The sequence below is a fragment of the Chlorocebus sabaeus genome, chromosome 9 (genome assembly GCF_047675955.1).
Source record: "Chlorocebus sabaeus isolate Y175 chromosome 9, mChlSab1.0.hap1, whole genome shotgun sequence".
In the NCBI taxonomy this organism is placed as follows: Eukaryota; Metazoa; Chordata; class Mammalia; order Primates; family Cercopithecidae; genus Chlorocebus; species Chlorocebus sabaeus.
Genome location: NC_132912.1, coordinates 99,197,814 through 99,223,861, shown reverse-complemented (window position 1 = coordinate 99,223,861; position 26,048 = coordinate 99,197,814). Strand labels below are relative to the sequence as shown.

At 46.5% G+C, this 26,048-nt stretch overlaps 1 protein-coding gene across 2 annotated transcripts in view; it reads left to right on the top strand.

Moving 5' to 3' along the window:
- TLL2 (tolloid like 2) overlaps nucleotides 1-26,048 on the top strand; it is a 149,149-nt gene that overhangs the window by 29,276 nt on the left and 93,825 nt on the right. For both annotated transcript variants that reach the window (XM_038009382.2, XM_007963696.3), the window contains exon 2: nucleotides 3,992-4,102. In XM_038009382.2, coding sequence (XP_037865310.2) covers nucleotides 3,992-4,102 — 111 coding nt within the window. The remainder of the gene's footprint in view (nucleotides 1-3,991; nucleotides 4,103-26,048) is intronic.

Genomic DNA, 26,048 nt, shown 5'->3' with positions numbered 1-26,048 from the left:
TGCAAAGGCTGTATGTGTCAATCATTATAATCTAGATTATGATACAGTAATAAATAATTCCTAAGTATCCGTGCTTTATAACCACAGAAGTTTTTGTCTCATGTTACATGTTCACCCTGGATCATATCATCTTCACTCTGTGTCTCAGCCTGATAGAGCAACCTGTTTCTGGAATATTCTTAGTCTTATGGCTTTGGGAAAAGAGAACATGGCAAACCATGTGCTGGGTCTTACAGGTTCTGCTTGGAAGTGACACATGTCACTTCCCCTCACTTTCATTAGCCAGAAAAAAATCATGGTGGGCCAGGTGCAGTGGCTCATACCTGTAATCCTCGCACTTTGGGAGGCCGAGGCAGGAGGATCACTTGAGGTCAGGAGTTCCAGACCAGCTTGGCCAACATGGTGAAACCCCAACTCTACTAAAAATACAAAAATATTAGCCAGCATGGTGGTGCATGCCTGTAATCCCAGCTACACAGGAGGTAGCGGAATGAGAATCGCTTGAATCTGGGAGGCGGAGATTGCAGTGAGCTGAGATCATGCCACTGCACTCTAGCCTGGGCAACAGAGAGAGACTCCATCTCAAAAAATAAATAAAATAAATCACGTGGTGAAGCCTGACATCTGAGAGAGGGAAAAGTATAGTTTGTACCCAGGAGAAGCAGCAAAAATGATGAACAATAATAGACTCTGTCACAGGTCTCCTTCCCTCTTGTAACAAATACTTGCTTCCCTTCTCCTCCCGTATATACAACATACTTACCTTTCCCCAAAGTCTAGTCCAGTCATGGTACCAGGCTCCAAGTCCAAGATCTTGTGATCGTCTCTATACTAAGTCAGGATGTGACTCCTCTTCATCCAGAGACTTGTGAACTTTAAAACAATCATATATTTCCCCACCCCACCCCCAAATACATACTCAATATACAATGATAGATAAGGGACAGGATAACTGAAACAAACACTTCCATTTGGAAACAGGAAGATTGGGAGGCACAACAGTCACTGATCCATAACAGTTCTGAAATCAGGCTGGACACATGTTGCAAGGGGCCCCTAGGATGGGGAAGGTTGCTTCATGAGGCCCTGATACCACCTCCTGCGAGTAGCTCTCATTTCACTTTCCCTCCGTGGCTTTGAGCTCCACACTCTGGGAGGTCCTGCCCTTCCTTTTCCCTTATTCTTATTGACCACATCTGAAGAGGGCATCAGAGAATATGCCCTTCATGGGGGCAGCTTTTTCAGCCTGTTTCTTTTCCATACGAGGATGGGGGCCCAAGGGTCATTTTGTGTCATTTTAAATGTCAAACATTGGCAGCCTCTTATAGGTCATGCTAATGACTTTTTTTGGTCCTATGCTTTTCTACAACATTAATCATCTTCTTATCTGTTTGGTTCAGCTGTGTGTGCCATAGCCACATACAATTATTTTCTAAACATGTCTATCTCTCTCCAGACTTAATTATTGCTACCTTGCACTTATGAAGCTTCTGAGAGAAACATATTCTTAGTTTTCTTTATCTGAACAATTCTTTCCCAACTGAAAGGATTTACCAGGTACCATCTTGGTTGGTCCTTGCTACAAGGTTGAATTTTTTTTCTTTAACAGACATCTTGAGTATAATTTACATGCTGTGTAATTCACTTATCATAAGTGTACATGTGATTTTAGTAAATTTATAATTGTGTAACCATAGCTACAATCCAGTTCTAGAGCATTTCCAGCAACCTCCAAATTTCTGCATGTTCATTTACAGTCTATCCTTGTTTCTGCCCCGAGTCCTAAGCAATTACAAATATTTCTACTTCTTTTTTTTTTTTAAATGAAGTCTCGCTCTGTTGCCCAGGCTGGAGTGCAGTGGCACAATCTCAGCTCACTGCAAGCTCCGCCTCCCGGGTTCATGCCATTTTCCTGCCTCAGCCTCCTGAGTAGCTGGGACAACAGGCGCCCGCCAACACGCCCGGCTAATTTTTTGTATTTTTAGTAGAGACGGGGTTTCACCATGTTAGCCAGGATGGTCTCGATCTCCTGACCTCGTGATCCGCCTGCCTCGGCCTCCCAAAGTGCTGGGATTACAGGCGTGAGCCCCCACACTCAGCCAAATATTTCTACTTCTATAAATTAGCCTTTTGTGGACATTTCATATCAAATGAATCATATAATATGTAGTGTTTGGCAACAGTTACTTCATTTCGCATGATGTTTTTGAGATTCATACATATTGGAGCCTGTGCCTATAGTTTGTTCCTTTTAATTGCTACATAGTTCCGTTGTATAGATATGCCACATTGTGTTTGTCCATTTCAATAGCTAATGGACATTTAAGTTGTTTCAAGATTAGGGCTGTTAGAAAGAAGGCTGCCATAAACATTTGAACATGTCTTTGTATGAACATGTTTTCATTTCTCTTGGGAAGATCCCTAAGAGTTGAATTGCTGGGTCTCATGACAAATTTAAGTTACTTTTTAGAGAACCTTCCAGTTTTCCATAAAGGCTGTTCTTGACACTACAACGCTGAATTTTCATCAACCTCTGTTACTCGAGGTTCTCAGCCTTCTTTTTTTCTGTAGTTATGAGAATAGGTTAGCTCTTCCAACTCTCTAAGACCCTGAAGTTTTGGACTCTCTATTCTTTGTCATTCTTACAAAAATTGTCATTTTTTTGAGCCTGTTTCTTTCTTGTAGTGCCTTGTCAAACATAGTTAATAACAACCAAGGCACACTATCAACATTCTTATTCCATGTCTTCATTTGAAACCATAGCACATTCAGTTCATAATCTGCCTTCCGAGTGAAGGCAGGCAACACTTTGACTGAATGCTTCGTCACTGTCACCGCATAACATAGAGATGACTTCCTCTCAGCCTCTGGTAACAGTTTCCTTGACACCTGGCCCAAAGACAATGGATTTTTGTTACACAATATACTATTTCTGATAGCAATTTCTGTATTAGTGAGGATAAAGAGATTGTGTTCCAGTAATGAATGCCCGTGAATCTCAGAAGATTATGAAAACAACATCACACCTGTAATCCCAGTGTTTTGAGAGGCTGAGGCAGGAGAATTATTCGAGACTGCACAACATAGTGAGACCCTGTCTCTACAAAAAAATTTAAAAAATTAGCCCGGCGTGGTGTCCCATGTCTGGAGTCCTAGCTACTCAGGCAGCTGAGGTGGGAGGATTGCTTGAGCCCAGGCTTTCAAGGTTGTAGTGAGCTATGATCGTGACACTGCACTCCAGACTGGGCTACAGAGCAAGTACTCTGTCTCTCTTTAAAAATAAAGAAAAAAAAACCATCCTCCCCCCCAACAAAAAAACAGTGTTTTCATTTTTTAATCCACGCTACATATCCATCCTGATAAGCCATACTTTGCTATACATCATCTTTACTCCAGAACCTAGGGTGATCCCTATGGGCCCAAATGAACCCCATCTGCAACACTGCTTGTCTTCTGGGACGGGGCAAAGAGGACGCAGTGAATCATGCACTAGATCTTAAAGCTTCTGCTCACACTGAATTAGAGCAGGCTGTGTGGCCAATCCTGACACCAATAGGGCAGGGAACTATAATGTTTTCCCAGGGAAGGGCAACAAAAATTATGGACAACAGTATAATTTATCACATTATTCGTTTTCTTCTATATCCTGGGGACCATAAAGAAGAAAGAAGCAGTTGTCTTTTTGTGGTAGTTTTGCTCAGAGCTGCCTAGAGCGAGGACAAGACAGGTGACCTTTCAAAATACCTTGCAGACTTAGGATGTGGATTTTCATGGCGGTTGGCCCAGCCGCAGGGCTCTGATGCACAGAACTAATACCTGCTGTTCCTCTGCCTCCACCAGCCCTATCTCTTTGGCTCAAGGAGAAATTTTATTGGATGGGTTGTCTTTTCCAAAGTTTACTACCCAACACCCAATGCTCTTTGGGGCATTAGTGAATCCATTTTTCTTGACTTCCACCATAAATTCACCCACTTATGTGTTTTCTTCCCAGCTGTCTTTTGGGGAGACATTGCCTTAGATGAAGATGACTTGAAGCTCTTTCACATTGACAAAGTCAGAGACTGGACCAACCAGACAGTGGGGGCAACTGGACACAGCACAGGTAGGTACTACATCCTCCCTTCTCCTGCCCGGACGGGAGGGACGAGGGACTCCAGCAGGGGGAGATGTGGACCACGAGTCACTGGTATTTGACCTGCTAGTCCAATGCCCCCCTATTTGTGGAAAATCAGAGGAGTCACTTCTCCTCCTCCACTGGAGCCAGTGGAGCTGGGGCTTCCAAGTTTGCTGATTCTTCTAAGAAAATCTCCATTTGCCTCTTTATCAGAGGGTTCAGGCTGGAGCTTGGTGTTGGTTCTTAGGACTCTGGCCTCAGGAATCAGCACTTTCCAGATTGGAGAGTCAAGTGAAATGGAAACAGATAACCATAACACCTCATAGCAAGTGTGTGAGAAACCACGAGCAGTGGGAAGACAGAGAGTGAGTGGAGAAGACTGCCTGGTGTCATGTGAATGGGCACTCGTGTGTGGTGTCTTGAAGGGTGAGGAGTCCTGAGTGGGAAAAAGGGCATTTCAGGTGGAATGAGAGCCTTTTGCAAAGGCAGGAAGTATGAGGGGACTCTATTTGAGGAACAGAGGCAAGGTGCAAGTCACTGGAGGGCAGCCCTTTGGGGTGGGCTGTGGCAGGAGATGCATCTGGAGAAGTTAGCTGGGGTAGACGGTGAAGGGCTTGTCTGTCGAGCTCATGAGCTTGGGCTTTGCCCACTGGGCGGTAGGGGTTCTGGTGAATAGGAGCATGACTGGCTCATCTTGAAATCAGGGGTGCCTGGGTGGAGGCCCCTCTCCCACTGCTCTTTGCAGCCCACCAGGTGCCGTTGGGGTGCTGGGTTTCTGGCTGGTTGCTTGGGCAGCCTCACTATGCCGATTACAGTGGGGATGGTGCACGGGGGACGGTTGTATCAGGCAGTTCCTCTCCCAGGCTGCTCATGTATGTGGTGACATCTAGGAAGATCTCTGGAACCTGGAGGGAAGTAGGTGGGCATGTGCCTGGGGCACCTCCCGCAGTTCATGAGGAACCCAAGCAGCTACAGGGACCTGCCTTCAAAGCTCCCTGCAGGGGTTGGTGGATGAGGGCTGACATTGCCAGGAGGCCACAGGGACCTATCGCCAGTGGCTGGGAGGAAGGTGGAGCAGTTATGTACTTTAGGGTTTCTTTTTGGTGTCTTGTTTCATGAATGTCATTTCTTAGCATTTTTGAGGTCTCGTATAAGGTTTGAAAGTCTATTCACATTGTAAATGGAGTTTTCAATTATTTTTAATACCAATATATCCAGAACTTTACTTAAACCCTAACCAAGGGAAGCATCTTTGCATAATTCTACCACTCCATCTAATCACACTTTTCTCCCCAGTTCTTACCTGGAGGCCTAGAGAAGCTGACCTGACTGTAACCTTGTGTGTGTAGTTAAAATATTTTTAAAACATTTTTGATGGTGTTACTTAAAAATAGTGAACTTCACGTATCTCAAACATACAGCATGATGAACTTTTACATATGTACACACCCATGGGACCACCACCCAGACCAAGATAAGGAATATTCCAGACCCCAGAGACTCCACACACCCCTCCCAGTTAACACGCATCCCAAAGTAGCCACTGGTCTGACCTCTATCACCACAGATTCCTTTCACCTGCATGGAGTCGTCCAGTCTGTATTACTCTGTGTCTGGTTTCTTTTAGGCGGCCTGTGACTGAAATTCACTCATGTTGCTGTGTTGCTCTTTGTCATTGTTGTGCAGTATTCTATTGTGTGAACGGACCCCGGTTTATTTGTTCTTCAGTTGACAGACATGTGGGCAGTTTGTGGTTTGGGTTATGATAAATAAAGCTGCTGCTGTCATTCTTAGACATAGTGTTTTGGTGAACACGAGCACTCACCTCCACTGGGCCTGTGCCCAGGAGTGGGGTCGCTGGGTCATAGGGCACACACAGTTCAGCTTTAGTAGGTACTGTCGGAGAGTCCTCCAAAGTGGTTGTACCACTTTACGCTCTAAGTGGATGCGTACTCATTTAGAAGACAGGAGCGGTGTCTGGGCAGGATCCAGTAAGGCCTTTGAGTCTTGGTCTCCGCGGTTTGGGTCTCACTGAGTTGACGCCTGCCCACCATCAAGAATGCTCAGGGTTGCCTCTCTCAGCTCTCCTGCTGTCCTTGGGGGCCTAAGGTTGGCAGATGGGAGCGAGAGACCCCAAAGAGAGGCGGGGCAGTGGCCAGCCACCACGCCAGCTGCGTGCCTAGCTCCTAGAGGGTTGTGTTGAGGGAAGGCTGCCTGAGGATGCTGCAGTGGAGGAAGCCCAGCAGCCCTGCCTTCTCCCTCATGCCACTTGCTCAAGGTGGACATGACCTAAGAACTCGGAGGCCTGTCTTCTCCCTTCTCTCCTGTGAGCTGATAGAGCTGATAGAGCACGGAGCTTACATCCTGCCTGGATTTAGATCCCCCAGAGTCTGGGCCAGGACCTTGTACCCAGAAGGTGCTGGCCAACATCACCAGAGAGGAGGTGGAGGCAGATGAAGATGGCAGACCCTGGAGCCGTCTCCCAGGGCCTTAGAGATCCAGAGCCTCAGCAGGGCTTTGCTCCCAGAAGGGTGGTGAGAGCGTTGACCGTGGTCACAGGCTTTGGGGTCAGACTGCCTGGGCTTGAATCCTCAAGCTGGGCCTCAGTTTCCCCATCTGTCAAATGCAAATAGCAATAATAGTTACCTCAGAGTAATGCCGTGAGGATGAAAAGAAAGAATATGTGCAAAGTGCTTAGCACAGTGCCTGGCACATAACAAATGCTTATAAATTTCATCTGCTTCCTCCTCATTATTATTAATATTCGCAGAGAGAAGACTGACCTGGGAGGGTTTACGATTAAAGTGGAGAGTGGGGAGCTGGGCATGTCACCCCTGTGGTCCCAGCTACTTGAGAGGCTGAAGCAGGAGGATCACTTGAGCCTGGGAGGTCAAGGCTGCAGTGAGCAATATCACACCACTGCACTCCAGCCTGGGCGACAGAGTGAAACCTTGTCTCTAAAAAAATTAAAATTAAAATTAAAACAAGTGGAGAATGAGGGAAATTTGCTGGGTACGGAGGGAATGTGGGGGCTTAGGAATGAGGCCTTTGAAATGTATAATACTTGGTGTTTCCTCGTTCCCAAGCTTGAAACACACTTTTCTAGTGTGTTTTTATGGCAAAGTGATTTTTATCCTGATCATTTTTCTCTGAGGGCCAATAGTACTTTGCATCTAACTAGAATAGTAGGAATAGTTATTTTATCGTCAGAATGGGAATATTTTTTATTGTTTTTGTTGATTAAACTAGTGCTGCTTGTTGTTAAAAAAAAAAAAAGTCCAATAGCTCATAATTGTATAAAGTGGAAAGTGAAAATCCCCTGTTATCTGAGCCCCAAAGATCCCTGGCATTACCAGTTTGCTGGATTCTTTCCAGACTTAATGTGCTCGGGCTGTGTGTGTGCATGTGTGTGTATGTGTTTGTATGTGTGTCTGTGTGTAACATAAAAGGGATTAGGGATTTTACTCAATGTGCTTTGGCGTTGTCTGTGTTTTTTACTTAACACTCTATCACGGACATCTTGTTATGCAGCACGTTGTGGTCTCTCTTATTTTAACGGCAGTAGTGGTCCAATGTGCAACTCTGCCATGATTTACCTAACTAAGCCCTTATAGATAAATGTGAAGGTTGTTTCCCATTTTTTTCTGTATTTTTTTTCCTCTTAGAAGAAACGTTTCTATGAATAACTTTCTGCATATATTTTTAAACATTTGTTTTAATTTTAAAAATCTTTAAAAAGGAATCACACCTTTACCCTCTTTTTCTACGTCCAAATGTGTGGGAAGATGTATTTTTAGATGCAAGTTAGTCTCATTTCCAAGCTTTGGTAAGTGCCTCTGTGTATTAGTCTATTTTCACCCTGCTGATAAAGCTGTACCCGAGACTGGGCAATTTACAAAAGAGAGAGGGTTAACTGGACTCACCGTTCGACATGGCTGGGGAGTCCTCATAACATGGCGGAAGGCAAGGAGGAACAAGTCACATCTTGTGTGGATGGGGGCAGGCAAGGAGAGCTTGTGTAGGGAAACTCCCGTTTTTAAAACCGTCAGATCTTGTGAGACCCATTTACCATTGCAAGAACAGCATGGGAAAGACCCGCCCTATAATTCAATCATCTCCCTTTGGTCCCTCTCACAACACTTGGAATTACAGGAGCTACAAGATGAGATTTGGGTGGGGACACAGAGCCAAACTATCATTCTGTTTCTTTTGTTGGAGGGTAGGGAGAGGGCTCAAAGGGAGAGGTCTGAGGTCCCTGGAGGGGGACATGGGGGGAAGGGTCCAGAACCCTGCAGTGCAGCCCCAGAGGCCTCCTTTGCCTGTTTATTCTGTGATCTTGGAACTGCTTTTTCGGCTGCAGAAGGAAACCATGTCAGTTGCCCTAGAGGTGACCTAGTCAGCCTCATTTGCTAGATGTGCCCAAATTTAGTCAGTAGCAGAATCAGGACTAGAATCCAAGTTTCTCAACTCCAAGGTTGCTGTGTCTTCTACTTTACCAACCTGCCCGTCATATTGCCAGCTAGAGGAGCTGAGAACAAGAGTGCAGGTGGTCATTCCTTTGCTGTCACTTGGAAAGCAGGCTGCAGTCTTTCTGTGCCAATGGTGAGCCAAGACCTTATGCCTGGATTGGCTTAAGAGCGCACTTCGGGTACTGCAGTGTCCACAAAAAGTCACTGACAGCTTTAGGATTCATAGCAGGGAGCATCTCTTCTGTTCATTTGGGGCCATGAGCTGTGTCAATTTCATGCCAATTTGTCTCCCTGCCTCTAGTCTCTCTTACTCCATTCAGCTTCTAGCTTATCTTCCTGGCAACCTTGTGACCACTGTAGTGGGTCCTCCCAAAACCCATGTCTACCTGGAACCTCAGAATGTAATCTTATTTGCAAATAGAATCTTTGCAGATCTAATTAGTTAAGGATCTTGAGGTGAGATCATCCTGGATTTAGGGTGGATCCTAAATCCGTTGACTGATGTGCTTATAGGAAAAGAAGAGGACACAGAGAGAAGGCCATGTGAAGACAGAGGCAGAGATTGAAGTGATGTAGCCACAAGCCAAGAACACCAGGGTTATCAGGAGCCACCACAAGCTAAGCAGAAACAAAGTTGGATTCTCCCTTCAAGTATTCGGGGAGAATGCTGCCAACACCTGGACTTCAGGCTTCTAGCCTCCAGGATTGTGAGAGAATAGAGTTCTGTTGTAAGCCACCCAGCTGTAATTTGTATGGCAGTCCTAGGAAACTAATACAGCTGTGCTCTTTATAACCTTCAATAACTCCCCCTTGCTTATTAGAAACATTCCTTGGTCGGACTCTTAAGACCCTTCTTGCTATGTCCACAATCTATCTATCCAACCTCTCTTCCCACTCCTGGTCCTCTAGCCAAATGCAATGATGTGTGCCTGTGCAGGCCCCCAGTTTCCTTCCTGACGGCCTCTGTTCTAGCCGTCCCCTCTGCTCAAAGTCCCCATTCTACACGTAAGGAAATGAAGGCCCCCAGAAAGGCTGGATGACCCATTCAAGCCTCTTTATCCATCTCTACCCAGCTGCATTCGTGACGCCTCTTTACTCTGCACGCCTCCCAGCTTGGGGAGATGGCCTGGGTAGATGGTGCTGTTAAAATTGGCCTCATTTTGTGCTTGGATGGAGAGAACTGCTCTTTCTCCCCCGTTCTCCGACGGGCCCATTCCCTTGCCATGGGGCTGCTGGAGGATATGGCAGCCGCATTTTGTATGTGTGTGGGGGCAAGGTGGCAAGAATGGATTCTTTAGGGAGAGAAAGTCCTTCTGTGTGCATTTTATTTGCAGTGAGAAGAATGGGAGTCCTGGGCAGGCATTGGCAAGCTGTTCTATGAATGGGGCCCTTGAATTAACATTGCAGAGTTTCCTAAAGCTGCTAATCGGATTAGCTGTGTAGTGAAGGAAGTACTTAGCGGGAGACACACACAGACACGCACACAGGCGCGCACAAACTTTCCGACCCTCTTGCACCCTCTTCGATGGGACAGTGGCCGAACCTGACAGCCCCATTCCTGAGTTCTTAGACACCTCTCCTGTTAGCCACGTGAGATGTGGAGGAGAAGCCTGTGTGACTGATGCTTTCAACTTTGTTTGTTTGTTTGTTCCCTTAAGAGTCCAGGAAGTCTGTGTTGGGCAAGTCCATCTTTGCAAATGTACCTGAAGAGGAAATCTGGATCTGATTTCTTGACGTTTGTAATGAGGACTTTGAAAGGGGAAATGGTTTTAATTACTTATTGGCTCAGATGGAAGTTGATGTTTCCCGCCTCATCTATTCTGAGCCACTGGGCCATGTCCATCTCTATTTAAGAAATCAACCTTGCTCTAAATCCTCACTTCCTAAACACCTGCCATCTGTGTAGGATGTCTGCATAACCCCAACAGTTTTGCATCGGGTTCAAGATAATACATTAGCAGGAGAGACTCTGAGACATGTCCCCTCTCTGGGCCCTGTCTCTGAATCATGGGGACGCTTTCTTTTTTTCATTTTATTTTATTTTTTTGAGACAGAGTCTCTCTCTGTTGCCCAGGCTGGAATGCAGTGGCATGATCTCAGGTTCAAGTGATTCTCCTGCCTCAGCCTCTCGAGTAGCTGGGATTACAGGCGCCCACCACCATGCCCAGCTAATTTTTGTATTTTTAGTAAAGATGGAGTTTCACCATCACCATATTGGCCAGGCTGGTCTTGAACTCCTGATCTCAAGTGATTCACCCGCCTCAGCCTCCCAAAGTGCTGGGATTATAAGCGTGAGCCACCACGCCCAGCCTGGGATTCTTTCTTTACCCACAGACCCTTTGGTTCCTAGAGTTCCTTTCCGTATGCTGTCCATGACTTTGAGTGGCACACATTACTCTCACCTGGTCTCAGTGTTCCTATCTGATCGGGGGGCTGATGGAACCACATTCTGACTTCCTTCAAGCCAGTTTGAGCTCTGGATTTGAGTGCTGGTGTTTCAGGCAAAAGAAAAGAGGGGAACCAAAGGCTATCAGGCATTACAGGGCTAAAGGTAGGTATTGAACACCAGTGCATACCCAAGAGATACCCAATGTCCAGAATCAGAGAACTTGGATTTAGGGTTTCTGGGCTCTGTTTTCCAAGGTTTGAGGCTCTAAAAATAGATCCAACATGTTTCTGTTCCCAAAATATTTTTAACTTTGAATTTTTTTTTTTTTTTTTTGAGACAGGGTTTTGCTCCATCACTCAGTCTGGGGTGCAGTGGTACACTGCAGCCTCAACCTCCTGGGTTCCAACCATCCTCTCACCTCAGCCTCCTGAGTAGCTGGAACCACAGGCACATGCCACCGTGCCTGGCTAATTTTTGTATTTTTTGTAGAGACGAGGTGTCATGTTTTTTCCCAGGCTGGTCTTGAACTCCTGGGCTCAAGCAATCCTCCTGCCTCAGCCTCCCAAAGTACTGGGATTATAAGTGTGAGCCATTGCACTCGGCCCAACTTTGAGGCTCTTGAGATAACTTATAGATGGGGCTGTGGTTTTTCAGCCTCTACCGCTGTGGAAACATTCCCCAAGCTTTGTAGACATGGCTTAATCATTTCACTAGTTTTCTTTATTGGGGTAGGAGTGCTACTGACTGCCAAGTGTCCAAATGAGAATGGATCAGTGGGGGGCTCCCTGTGATATCCTACAGAAGGGACGATGTCTCGATTTTGTGAATGAACGTCAGGCTGAACTCTTGCCAGGCCAGTTCATTGGATTCAAGTCTGTCTTCTCTCACATCATGCATTGCCAAGTGCCATCTCTGAGAAATCTCGGGGCCTCTGCTGCCAGGGCCACAGGTTTGGAAATCTGGAGAGTCACAGGGGTCCATCAGGGAGCTCTCTTACACATCCCTATCTTTCCACTGTCTCCTCAAAAGCTAGGTGAGAAGGGGGTCCAGAGAAGAAGGTCCTGGTGACTTCTTTTCTCTAAGTATGTTGTGCTTGACATTTTGAGATTCACAGACTCCTTTGAGAATCTGATGAACATTATGAACCTTCTCATAGGTAGACACACACACACACAGACACACACACACAATTGTGCTTGCAATTTTCAGATTGAGATCCATGGATCTCAAGTTATGAAATTCTGACCCCAGTCCTGTCTTTGGTGTGCCTCCCCACTGTTGGAGCTGTGCCCATGGGCCTCAGGATCTTGAAGGGCTGCTGTGCGGGAAGACGTGGGTGTCGGAGCCCAGCAGGCCTGAGTTTGTGCCCCTGGCTCTGTACTGATTAGCTGTGGGACTTAGAGCAACTCATTCCTTATTTGTAAGATGGAATAATAATACTTGCCTCACAGCGGGGATTAAATAAGTGTGATAGGTAAAGCACTTATTCCAGGGTCTGACACCAAAAATAATAACAGTAATACCCACAGGGTTGGCCCTTTGCTGGCTCTCTTGTCTTCTCTTCTCTCTGCGACCCCCAGCTTCTGTCTCCCAAACCCCATGATCCCTGAATGCCCAAGTCTCTTGGAGTTCTTCATTTTGGCGCTCTTCCGGAACCTGCAAGGGATTCTGGAGCTGGGTCTGCATCAGTATGCTCTATTGGATGCTTGGATTTGGATTCCAGCCAGCACAAGGGAAATCTCTGAATCAATCTCCAACATAAAGACTTTGCAAGTGGCCGGGCGTGGTGGCTCACACCTGTAATCCTAGCACTTTGGGAGGCCAAGGCAGGTGGATTGCTTGAGGTCAGGCATTCCAGACCAGCCTGACCAACATAGTGAAACCCCATCTCTACTGAAAATACAAGAAAAATTAGCCAGGTGTGGTGGCACACACCTGTAATCCCAGCTACTTGGGAGGCTGAGGCAGGAGAATCACTAGAACCCAGGAGGCAGAGGCTGCAGTGAGCCGAGATCGCACCACTGCACTCCAACCTGGGCAACAGAGCAAGATTTCATCTCAAAAAAAAAAAAAAAAAAAAAAAAAAAGACTTCCTGAGTTGTCCTGAGCCACACTCTGGGGTCATCACAAAGTTGGCCTGAGAAGGATCTGAGAATGGATTCAGTGTTGATTCCTTTAGTAGTAACAATAAAAGAACGAGAACAACTACCATTTATTGTGTCAATTATGGGCTAAATGCTTTATAGACATGAGTTTATTTAATCTTCACACAACAGTTCTATGTGGTAGGTACTATTAGTATGTGTAGGTGTGGAAATGAATTTTCAGAGGTAAGTAAGCTGTCGGTGAGCACACAGCTAATCATTGGCAGAGCCAAGATTAGGACTTTAGTCTTTGAAGTGTCAGAGGTCCTGCTTTTAGCTCCTACACTCCATTGCTTCTGGAAACAGCCACTGGCATCACTTCTGACCCTGTTTCCTTGAGCTGCTGAAGACTTAGGCTCTCCATCACTCCCCTTGAGAGGTGCTGGGGGTGCACAAGATGTGTTCTGCAGGCTTAGGGAGGCTAAACCTCATCCTGCCTGCTATTATTTATTCAGCATCTGCCCGACCCATCAACCAGACTGTCAACAGCAGTGACAGTCTGGCCCTTCTTCTTTTGTTCCAGCATCAGGCTGGGTACATCAGTGGTGCCAGACAAACACGTGTGAACTGTGGATGGGGCCAGGAGGCTCAAGACTGCCTGATGGCCTCACCTGCTCTCCTGCTCCCCCATGAGGCTGTCAGGGGTAGGATGGATTGTTTGAATGTGTGATGCCTCCCACCCCCTGCTGGGGATGGGTACCAGCAGCTAGAGAAATTCTCAGGCTCAGGAATGGAGCTGGGCAGGCCCACATCACCTTGCAGGGAGTGTCTGGAAAGGACACCCTTTAGCCACGTGGTCATTAGCTTCTCTTTACAGGACCCTTTGTACAGATTCTCAGATGGAAAATGTGGTCCTTATGTCTGCAAGCCAGGGAGAGCTTGCTAGGGTCCCCAAGCACTTTCAGCCTTTCTTTCTCAGACCTTCAGGAGTGTCCAGCTTGCCCTCATCGTCACCCTGCCACGCCCACAAGACTTCTTGGCTCCCACAGGTCAGAACTTGATCTTCACATGACGCCCTCCTAGCCTGTCATTCCCCACACTCTTCCCTGGGATTGACCCACAGCTCTGCTGCCTCTCTGATGCCAATTTCTTGATTATGATTGCTTTCTCTCTGTCTCTCCTTCCTTCATGTAAAATGTGCTAATCGAGGACCTCTTTTGTGCTCAGCACCAAGGATACAGCAGTAACCGCTTTTTCTCCCACCATTAAGGAGATTGTGTTTTTAAGATGGGAGTGATGATTGTCGTGCTCTGGGGGCACTGGAGGGTGGGATCCGGGATGAAAGCCCCACTGGGGTGGGGGAGCCGCTGCCCTCCCAAGGCAGGCAGAACCCACACCTACAGGAAAGGCTCCAGGTGACAGCTGTCACCCAGGCAGGAGGCTGGTGGTGGGGGTCCAGCCCGGGTGCACAGGGCCCCACCAGAGGCAGAGCAGAGGCACAGGCACAGGGAGTCTGGGGTGTGTGGGCCAGAGACCCAGGCAAATCCCATCAGAGAGGCTGTAAGCAGGCTTCTTCTTCCATGCTGGGAGCTCAGAAGAACAAGGCAAGAGCCACTGGTTCTTGTAGGAAATAAGGATTAGGGAGGAAAGCAGAGAGCTGGCCTGAGAGAATAAGATGGCAGCAAGAGTTAGAAATAACACAGAAATCCACAAGTCAAAATCGGAGCCCAGGTCAGAGTCAGACTGGAGGGAAGGGTGGTGTGCTGCTGAGACTCTCGTGTGTTGAGTCCAAACCCCTGAAATCCCTCTGACAGAGGACAGGGCTGGCCCCAGAGCCAGGGCTGGGCTCAGCCTGCAGAGAGCAATCAGCAGGCGCTGGCTGGAAAGGAGGGGGATGTCAGCACAGGAATCAGGCGCAGCCTGGCAGTTATTCCACCCATAAAGTTTTGAATTTAGTAAGATGATTTGAGATGATAAGGAGGCATCTGATAACGTGCACATCTGCTCTTGGGAAAGGAAAAAGAATGCAGCATAAGGAGTTGATCATCTCATCCTCCAGGGCCTCATTCAGGGGCTGACTTATACCTTGGATTGAAGCCAGAGTTCACTGAGAACTTGAAGTGTTTGGAAAAGCAAATTCACCTTTAAGTTAATTTTTATTATGAGCGCGTTTGTCAGGATTTGGAGAAGCTGAGCTGGGAGTCCACCTGGGGCCACGGTGGGGTGCAGGGCTAGGTGGGGCAGGGGTGGTGCCTCCTCTTGAGTGTCCATCCAGGGAGTGGGCATCCTCATGGGCCATGAATCTGAGAGCCTGAATCAAAACTTGGAGACGAGCTTAAGAAATTTGGGACAAACAAGAGTTTAGTACCTGACGTTCTAACCAAGGCTCTTTTAGTTGTGAGATACAGAATCCCACTCAAGATAGCTCAAATAGAAGAGCGTCTTTTAAGAGTATATTCTCAGCTGGGTGCAGTGGCTCATGCCTGTAATCCCAGCACTTTGGGAGGCTGAGGCGGGTGGATCACGAGGTCAGGAGATCGAGACCATCCTGGCTAACACGGTGAAACCCCGTCTCTACTAAAAATACAAAAAATTAGCCGGGCGTGATGGCGGGTGCCTGTAATCCCAGCTACTTGGGAGGCTGAGGCAGGAGAATGGTGTGAATCCGGGAGGCGGAGCTTGCAGTGAGCTGAGATGGCACCACTGCACTCCAGCCTGCGCGACAGAGCGAGACTCCATCTCCCAAAAAAAAAAAAAAAAAAAAAAAAAGTATATTCTCATGGCCCTCTAAAAACAGAGTAGAATTGGCCTCTTGGGGACTAGACTAGGAATTGGAGAGAAAGGAGCAAGGCTGATCTCTCTTCTTAGGGGCCACGAAGTACCTCTCATTTTTGTTTTGTCTCCTCTTCTTGCACCTGTCCCCCATGGCCAGCCTGCTGGAGCCCCGTCATGATCCCTTGGCTGCAGTGTCCCCTACTGAATGCCTCCGGCAGCTACCTGTGTAAGGCACTGTGGGAGTTCTGAGAATGGAAGAGCTCTCTAAGGGAGGGGGTTATAAAATGAGCCAAGCAGAAGGCTGACAAGGAGTGCTGGGGAGGGAGGATGTGGAAATGAAGTAATAATGAGAACAGATGGTAGCTCCACATCTGTGGCCCAAGAGAATGAATGAATGAAGGAGAAGCTTCTGGTTTGGGGAGATGATGGGCGAGTGAACTGACCCCCAGGGGTAGCCCAGATTCCTTTTGAGTTCACCTGGTTTTAAGGACCAAGCCTGGGAGTACCACTCCCACATGGCCATTTATAATGCCATTGTCATGGGAAAATACTTTGAGTTCTCACCAGCCATCTTAATACATGGAACTTGGGGACACAGTCTCATGAGTGCTGGGGATCACGTGTATCATATGTATCGGTTGAGGATTCAGTCTTTGGCTTCTCAGCTTTGATCAACAGAAAGACTGTGTCTCAGCCTCTCAAGCATCCCTCTTTTGGTTTTTCTTTTTTTTTTTTTTTTTTTTTTGAGACAGAGTCTCGCTCTGTCGCCCAGGTTGGAGTGCAGTGGCGCAATCTCGGCTCACTGCAAGCTCCGCCTCCCGGGTTCACGCCATTCTCCTGCCTCAGCCTCCCGAGGAGCTGGGACTACAGGCGCCCGCCACTGCGCCCGGCTAATTTTTTCTATTTTTAGTAGAGACGGGGTTTCACCATGGTCTCGATCTCCTAACCTTGTGATCCGCCCGCCTCGGCCTCCCAAAGTGCTGGGATTACAGGCGTGAGCCACCGCGCCCGGCCGGTTTTTCTTAATCTGATTCCACTCTTCCTTTTTTTAGCTGTGTATATATTTTTGTTTGTATTTATTGAATGGAATTCTGTGTTTCTTGTTCTTAAATAGTAGTTGATATCTAAAGCAGAACGAAATGAAATAAACCCTACTAAAGGCTTTTTACTTATGTAGCCTCCAATACATTTTTCCAGTATAGTGTCATATATAGAAAAAATGTTTCCACCATGACTTATAAGAACATTGTGGTGAATTCTTTTTGACAAAATAAAGGATCTTTTATGGCCAGGCATGGTGGCTCACAGCTGTAATCATTTTGGGAGGCTGAGGCAGAAGGATCACTTGAGTCCAGGAGTTTGAGACCAGCCTGAGGAGCATAGCAAGACTCTGTCTCGACAAAAAGTAAAAGTAAAAGTAAATAGCCAGGTGTGGTGGCATATACCTGTAATTCCAGCTACTTGGGAGGCTGAGGTGGGAGGATTGCTTGAGCCCAGGATTTCCAGGCTGCGGTGAGCCACTGCTCTGCAGCCTGGGTGACAGAGCAAGACCCTGTTTCTTAAAAAGAAAAAAAAAAAAAAACCTCCCCCAAATCCCTAAATTTTTAAACTTAGCATCTTAGTTTTTGTAAAGCTATATATATTTGCTCTTATATTTCCTAGCCTCTTTTTAGATGGGTCTATTTTGTTACAGCTGGAAACTGACCTTTCTTGCAAATGCATTTGCTACTCAAACATGTTCTTACTGGGCATGACGATGAACTAATTTTTTATAAAACCAGTGCCAACATTCTTAGACTTACCTATGACATGACAGACCTTGAAGATGTTACTTCACCTTAGGGGACCTCGGTTTCCTCATCTATAAAATGGAGTGCTGGACTCTAAGCTTCCCGAGGTCCAAGATGAGTCCTTGGGTTCCTTTGCCAAATTCCCTGAGTGTAATGGGGACTGAATACATGGTGTCTGCTGTATGCATTACTGATTAGATAACCACAGTGTCTTGGTTCTCCTTCCTTTGATGCCTCGTGGAACTTCAGAATAGTCTGTTTAGATCATATCTAACCAGAAGCCTTACAGAGATCCACAAGTAGGCTCCCAGAGGTGTTGGCAGTGATGTGGCTGTGAGCTCCCTTCATCCCTTCTTAGAAAACAACAGACAACAGTGGGCTGGAGAGAGGAGGTGCAGAAAGACCAGGCTGCCTGCATGAGGGGTGTGAAACTGAGCACCCGACAAGTGGGTCCGGCCATGAGGGCTGAGGACACAGCCTGAGGAGCCTCAGTGGGACCCTGCTGATGTGAGTCTGGGATGAGGCTCCCCTTCCTGGTACCCAGTGCATGATGGCCCAGACAAAGCTGCATTTCTGCTGGAGCTGTTTATACCAAGGTCTGTAGGTCATTATTTCTGTGGTTTCCAAGGAGATCCAGAGAGAGAAGGTGATGGTGGTGAAGTTGCCATTGGAATCTTCTTCTGTGTTCTGGTCATCCTATTTCTCTTTGGTCCTCTTTAAGGAGACTTGTTTGCCCACAAACACTGAGGAAAGGCCCAGCTGGCCTTGGCTCTGAGGCGGTGGACTTGGTCCCACCCACTTCTAGCTCCCGCCGCTCCTTGCTTTCTGCTTCCCAGGTTCTCTGTCTCCTCTTTCATCCCTGGACCTTGGCTGCCATTGCCCAAGGACTCCCCCTCTCCTCTGACATTGGCATCACCTATAGGCATGACTTTCCCATTCACCTTCAAGTGAGAGGTCCTTCGTGGTCAGCTTGCCAGCCAAATCTTGTCTGCAGATGTGTTTTGTTTGTTTTGTAGTGCTTGCATCTTTCTAATTTACTGCCAACATTTAAAAATCAGATTTCTCATAAAAATCCAGAACTCTGGCTTCTCCTGAAAAGCTGGAACATTTGGCCACACTGGTCCAGTAATCCCACATGACAACAATCAACAGAGTTGCATAACAACAACTTGCCCTCTACGGTAAGCCGAAGTCCCCACCACTCCCTATTCATCTTCACACCCAACCCCTTTCACTCCCATGCTCCCTGCTGCCTCTCCCCCTGCCAACTCTAGGTATTTGAGTGTGTATACTGGGCCAGTGGGTAAGAGGCACCACCTTGGGTCCTAATTCAGGTCCCATGACATTGGTCAAGGCCGCTTTTCCCTTCTTCATTAAAGGAGGAGGATCCTAGAGCTTCAGCTGTTGCCAGGTAGTCTGGAAGAAGATCCTTCTTCTGGAGCTTCTTTTCTTCCTTTTCTTGAGGGTTCAGTCTCTGTAACCTGTTGTAATACAGATGCTCATGTCCTGGGCACTGGATGGCACTGGGGTAGGATGGGACACAGAAAAGACAAACAGAACACACTCACTGTTTTGCATGGGATGGTTTATGGCCCTGCACGTGTGCTAGCATCAGACAGATTCTTCCTGCCCCAGTCAATTAGTGAGGGGGGACCACGTTAGTAGGTATTAACTTCTCTAAAACAAAGGGACCATTGCATTTTACTGACAAATGCCATCCCCCAAGAAAGCACTGGTTACCTTAACCTCAATTTACCGACATTCTCTCTTAAAGTTAAGGTCACTGCTCTGAAGTTCTTCTTGAACAGAGCCGACATCTGTCCCACAAAGGTCAAGGACAGGGGGTGGAGTTCCTTGCTACTCTTTCTGCCTCTCTCCTCCAGTTCCCTGAGACAGGGCTGGAGTTGGTCTCTTCCTTTCTTTGACCTCCTGAGTTCCTTGCTACTCTTCCTATGACCTAATGAGTCTGGCTTGCCTTCTGAGACGTCTGTAAATCTTCATTGGATCTATTGCATTTATGCAAAGACCATGTGATAAAATCCTAAGACTTTTTTGTAAGGACAAATCAAGTAGTGAGAAAGACTTAATCACTGAGTGTAGGCAACCCTTTCTGCTTTTCAGAGCTCAGATTTAAATTCAGTGTTCAGTCCTCAAACTGTATTAACTTTATTTTGGGGTATATTTATTTGCATTTCTGTTTACATTTAAGAATTTTTTATTTCTATTTGAAAACATGTATTATGGATATGTCTTCTCTTAAAAGGAATTGCAAGCCTGTTTGAAAGCAGGTGATGTAGACACTATTGATACAGAAGCAGTATCACGTTAAGCACTGTGCAAGTCCCTTGGTGCAATACACCATTTCTGCCTCCAGGGAGCTTACAGTTGTTGGATTAATTGCCATCTGACCACTCTGCTTCCTGCCCCGGGCTTGCCTGTGCTAAGTGAGCAATCCATCCCTGCCTGCACTGCTGCCGCTCACAAGGCCAACATTCTAGGGTGTTGGGGAGCTGGAGTTGTGACAGCCACAGGTTGAATCTTTCCATGTTCTGGCAGGTGTTTCTTCTTCTCCTTCTCCTTCTCCTTCTCCTTCTTCTTCTTCTTCTTCCTCCTTTTCCTCTTCCTCTTCCTCTCCTTCTCCTTCTCCTCCTTCTTCTTCTATTTTTTCTTCTTCTTCTTCCTCCTCCTCCTCCTCCTCCTCCTCCTCCTCCTCCTCTTCTTCTTCTTCTTCTTCTTCTTCTTCTTCTTCTTCTTCTTCTTCTTCTTCTTCTTCTTCTTCTTCTCCTTCTCCTTCTCCTTCTCCTTCTCCTTCTCCTCCCTCTCCCTCTCCCTCTCCTTCTCCTTCTCCTCCTCCTCCTCCTTCTCCTTCTTCCTCTTCCTCCCCTTCTCCTTCTCCCTGTCCCTCTCCCACTCCCTCTCCCACTCCCTCTTCTTCTCCCCCTCCTCCTCCTCCTCCTCCTTCCTCTTCCTCTCCTTCTCCCTCTCCCTCTCCTTCTCCTTCTCCTTCTTCCTCTCCTTCCTCTCCTTCTTCTTATTTATTTATTTATTCTTGAGTTGGAATCTGGCTCTGTCACCCAGGCTGGAGTGCAGTGGCACAATCTCGGCTCACTGCAAACTTCATCTCCCAGGATCACTTGATTCTCTTGTTCCAGCTTCCCAAGTAGCTGGGATTACAGGTGCCTACCACCACACCTGGCTAATTTTTGTATTTTTAGTGCAGATGGGGCTTCACAATGTTGGCCAGGCTGGTCTCGAACTCCTGACTCAAGCAATCCTACTCTTGACTCAAGCAATCTTCGTGCCTTGGCCTCCCAGAGTGTTGGGATTACAGGTGTCAGCCACCATACCTGGCCTGTTCCGGCAGCTTCTACAGAAAAGGTCTCCATTCAGCAGGCTCTGGGCTTCTGCCTCAAAGCTCTGGGCTCCTCTAGTGCCCTGACAGAGGGCTTAGGTGTTTTGTTCCTCTCTTCATTTCTTTCTTTGAGTTCCTGGTTGGCTCTGGGTCCTGATCTCCACTTCACTGCCCCGGTTCAGCCCTGACAGAACTCAGTTCTGCTGCCCTGGCTAGTCCACTTATTAGTAGATGACTGTTTTCCATTAGTTTTAACTCATTTGGTCAAACTGACAAACTAATGAGGCCAGGTGACGGGTTCACTTCCCACGTGGGGCCGTGAGCTGTGCCTGCCCTGCTAGATGGCATCCTGTATGTGTAGACCAAGGTCCTGAGGGAGCTGGGTGCCCTGGTGGCTCAGCATGCACTTGTCACAGCCACTGAGCCTGGCAAAGGCATTTTACATTTGGGTGGTGCTTGAAGCCCCCTCACAACTCTAATTTGTGTCAGTTGTGGAACTAAACAGGCTCCTTCTGCCCTTTCACAGTTGAGGACACGGAGTCCCAGAGGAGTCCTTGGCTTGCCTGAGGTCCCGAAGTCTGGTCCATCATGCTGGGAAAACACAGGTCACGAACCTCAGCTTCAGGTTCTTTCCAATGCCTGACTACCTGCTGCTGATGGGCTAAGACTGGCCCCTTTCTCAGGGGCTCTCCTTTATTACTCTGAAGTGAATATTGGGTTGTAAGAGCTGGCTTCATTTGCTGAGTTCATTTGCTTTCCTGCTCTGATGCAGTGGGAAGCTGCAGGCTCAATGCCTCAGATGCCATGGCCACAATGAGCACATCAGTGCTGGCTTCGGGAACCACATGGGGGTCCTTGGACCCATCAAATCGAACGCCTCTCTCTTCTGTCTTCTCTAGTAGGTACAGTTGATCTTCACAGATTTCATATTCAGGAATTTGCCTATTGCAAACATTTATTTGTAACCCTAAAAATCAATATTCATGGCACTTTTTGGTTATTCACAGACATGTGCAAAGCAATGAAAAATCTGAGTCTCCCAATTTGCATGTTCCCAGCTGAGTCTGGATGATCTGCCTTCTTGTTTCAACTCACATACTGTAAACAAGTGTCCTTCTTCTGCTATATTTAGTGCCATATTTTAAGCATTTTTATGCTTTTTGTTGGTGATTTTGCTATTTAGCATGGCCCCCAAGTGTAGTGCTGAAGTGCTGACTAGCGGTGTTCCTAATTGCAAGACGGCTGTGATGTGCCTTATGGAGAAAGTCCCTCGGTTAGATAAATTTCATTCAGGCATGAGTTACAAAAACAGTGCTCTTGGCTGGAAATCCAATGTTAATGACCTAATGATAGATATTAAATTAGATGTCTTTAAACAGAAACACACATAAAACAAGGTTATATATCTATCGGTTGATGAAAGTGTTGTGACCAGTGTAGTATAGAGTACTATATGTTGTGCAGTATATAGTAGGCAGTACTATATTTTATACTAGATTTTATATTGATCCCCTGGGAGCAGTGGTTAGGTGTTCACTAGTTCAGTGAACTTGAACTTCCCAGCCTCCAGAACTATGAGAAATCAATTTCTGTCATTCATCAGCCACTGATCTTTATTCACAGCAACTTTAGAGAACATAACTACTGCAAGTAACAATAATTGATAGTGTCTTATTTCTGCAGGACAAAAGTACCTCACTGAATATTCTGCACTGTCTGGAGGTTTTCATTCTCCATCTCTGCTCCTATTACAACACTAGGGGAAGGAGCAATGAGGCAAAGGGCTGGGCAGGGAGGCAGACCCTCTCAGCTGTGCTAAACACCACAGTGACCACAGGCCAAGGACTTTACCTCACTAAGCCTCAGTCTCCTCATTTGTAAAATGGGGATAATAATAACTTACAGATAATAATACCTCACAATAACAATGGCCCACACAGATGCAGTGAGAATTAACTGAGATAATATATGCAAGTACTGGTCAATCCAATTCAGTCGACTTCACCTGGACATATTTTGTCTGCTGTGAACACTCTGTGGGTGGAGATGCAGAGGATGTTGCTCCAGTTCTTAAAAAGTAGAGCATCTCACAGAGGTGATAGATGGGGTCACAGAAAATTTTACTCTGGGCCTGATATGGTGAGTATCAGGAGCTCCTTGGGGGTGATGACTGTATCTGATTTGCTTTTGTCTGTCTGGCACCTGGGATGGTGGCTGGCACAGAGAGATGCCCTATAGAAGTTTGTCAAATGAGGGAATTAATGCATGAGCACAAGGCCATGGAAGAGATGTAAAAGAAGCACAGAGGACAGAGATGGCTTCATGGAAGAGATTGAGGTGGACCTTGAAGGATTTTCATCAGGGTTGCAGTGCAGGAGGGTCATTGCAGGTGAAGGGCAGAGGCTGAACAAAGGCATGGAGGTGAGAACTTGGCAGTGAGAACTGAGCAGCACAGGAAGTGTAGAGTCCAGAGTGGTTGGCAGGAGGGTGGGACATAGGAGTTGGGGAGAGAAGTTGGAAAAGCATGCTGGGATCAGACTCAGGCAGAGCTTGGGCTGAGGCCTTGTGCCTCCCCTCTGTAGGTTGCCCTCATCTCCACTTCCATGTGTGGAAGGTCTTTGCCACTCCCCTCCTGCCTTTCCATCCAGATCAGTCAACCCTTCTCCAGGCAGCCTCTGGATGCCCACATTGCTTCCTCTTTCTCCCACACTGGACCACAGGCTCTGCCTGAGGTATGTGAATTCTCATGTATCGGTGCATTCCCAGTGCCTAGTCCTGCAATGGGCACATTTTAGATGCATAACAAACTTGGTGAATAAATGACTGCACACACAATGAAAAGTCTACTTCTGCCAGACTCTTCATGACTGAGCCACGCCATTGAATTTTTTATTTTGCTAATTTAACAGCTGGAAAGTGGTACCTTGTTTTTGCTTTTATCTTCATTTCCCAAGGCTAAATGTCTTCTACATGATTATCTACTCTCTTAGTTGGCTAGGGCTGCCATAACAGAATGTCATAGACTGGGTGACTGATAAATGACAGAAATTGATTTCTCACAGTTCTGGAGGCTGGGAAGTCCAAGATCAAGGTGCTGGCAGGTTCAGTGTCTGGGGAGTGCCTGCTTCCTGGTTCATAGATGGTATCTTCTTGTGGTACCATGGCAGAAGGGACGAGAGAGTTCTCTGGGGTCTCTTTTATAAGGATACTGTATTAGTCTGTTCTCACATTGCTATAAGGAACTACCTAAGACTGGGTGATTTATGAAGAAAAGAGGTTTAATTGACTCATAGTTCCACAGGCTGTATAGGAAGAAGTATGGCTGGGGAGTCCTCAGGAAACTTATAAGGAAGGCGAAGAGAAAACAGGCACATCTTCACATGGTGGCAGGAGAGAGCGAAAGAAGGCAGAAGTGCTACACACTTTTAAACAACCAGATCTTGTGAGAACTCACTCCCTATCATGAGAACAGCAAGGGGGAAGTCTGCCCTCATGACCCAATCACCCCCACCCGGCCCTTCCTCCAACACTGGACATTACAATTTGACATGAGATTTGGGAAGGGACACAAAGCCAAAACATATCAGGCATGAGCCCATTCATGAGGACTGATCCCTCGTGACCTCTCAAAGGTCCCATCTCCAGATACCGTCACATTGGAGGGTTATAATTTCAACATATGAATTTTGAGGGGGCACAAAAACATTCAGTCTATATATAGCATCTACTAAATTAGAATTTCTTCTGTGACATGTTTGCCAATTTCCCCTGTACATGTGTCTATTGGATACAAAGTTTTTCTCCTTGATTTGCATGGGCAAATTATATAATATGGATAGTAACCATTTATTATCTTCAATGCAGATATTTTCCCTTGTATGAGTGGTTTGTTTTCATTTTGGGAAATTACTCAACACATAAAAAGGTTTTGAAATATTATACAAACTTTTAAGGCTTTTGAAGTTAAATATGTCAAACCAAACTTTCTTAAACTTCTAAACTTAAAAAATTATTCATACTGTAGCTTTGGGAAATAACTTATTTTTTGGTAGGGTTTTTCCATATGGTTTGTTTGTACTTGAAATTTCTTTCTTATACTTTCTTTCAATCCATTTGGGTTTTATTTTGGGGTAGGATTGATACCGCCCAGTTTCTAAATAATAATCTCAATACCATCTATTTCATATTTTACCTGTGTCTGTGATGTCTCCTCTATCACATGTGTGTTTTTGTTTTGTTTTGCTTTGAGACAGAGTCCTGCTCTGTTGCCTAGGCAGGAGTGCAGTGGTGTGATTTCCGCTCACTGCAAGCTCCGCCTCCCTGGTTCACACCATTCTCCTGCTTCAGCGTCCCAAGTAGCTGGTACTACAGGCACCTGCCACCACGCCCGGCTAATTTTTTTTGTATTTTTGGTAGAGATGGGGTTTCACCATGTTCGCCAGGATGGTCTCGATCTCCTGACCTCGTGATCCACCCGCCTCGGCCTCCCAAAGTGCTGGGATTACAGGCATGAGCCACTGCGCCCAGCTCCCACAGTGTGTTTTTATATATAGGGTTAGCATTTATATCCAGCCATCCATGTGTCTTTTCAGTTTAGCTGCTATATATATATATATATTTTTTTTTTTTTTAAATTTTAAATTTTTAATTTTTTTTGAGACAGGATCTTGCTCTGTCACTCAGGCTGGAGTGAAGTGGCACAATTTTGGCTCACTGCAACCTCCGCCTCACAGATTCAAGTGATTCTTCTTTGCCTCAGCCTCCTGAGTAGCTGGGATTACAGGGGTGTGCCACCACGCCCGGCTGATTTTTGTATTTTCAGTGGAGACGGGGTTTCACTGTGTTGGCCAGACTGGCCTCAAACTCCTGATATCAAGTGAGCCACCTGCCTTGACCTCCCAAAGTTCTGGGATTACAGGTGTAAGCCACTGCGCCCGGCCTTGTATGTTTTAATATTTGGTAGGTACATCCTTCTTAACATTGCCCTTGCTCTTGATTTTTTGAAATTTCTTGAAGAGTCTCACTGTTTATTCTTCTTGATGAATTTAAGGAACACTTTCTACAGAAACATGAGA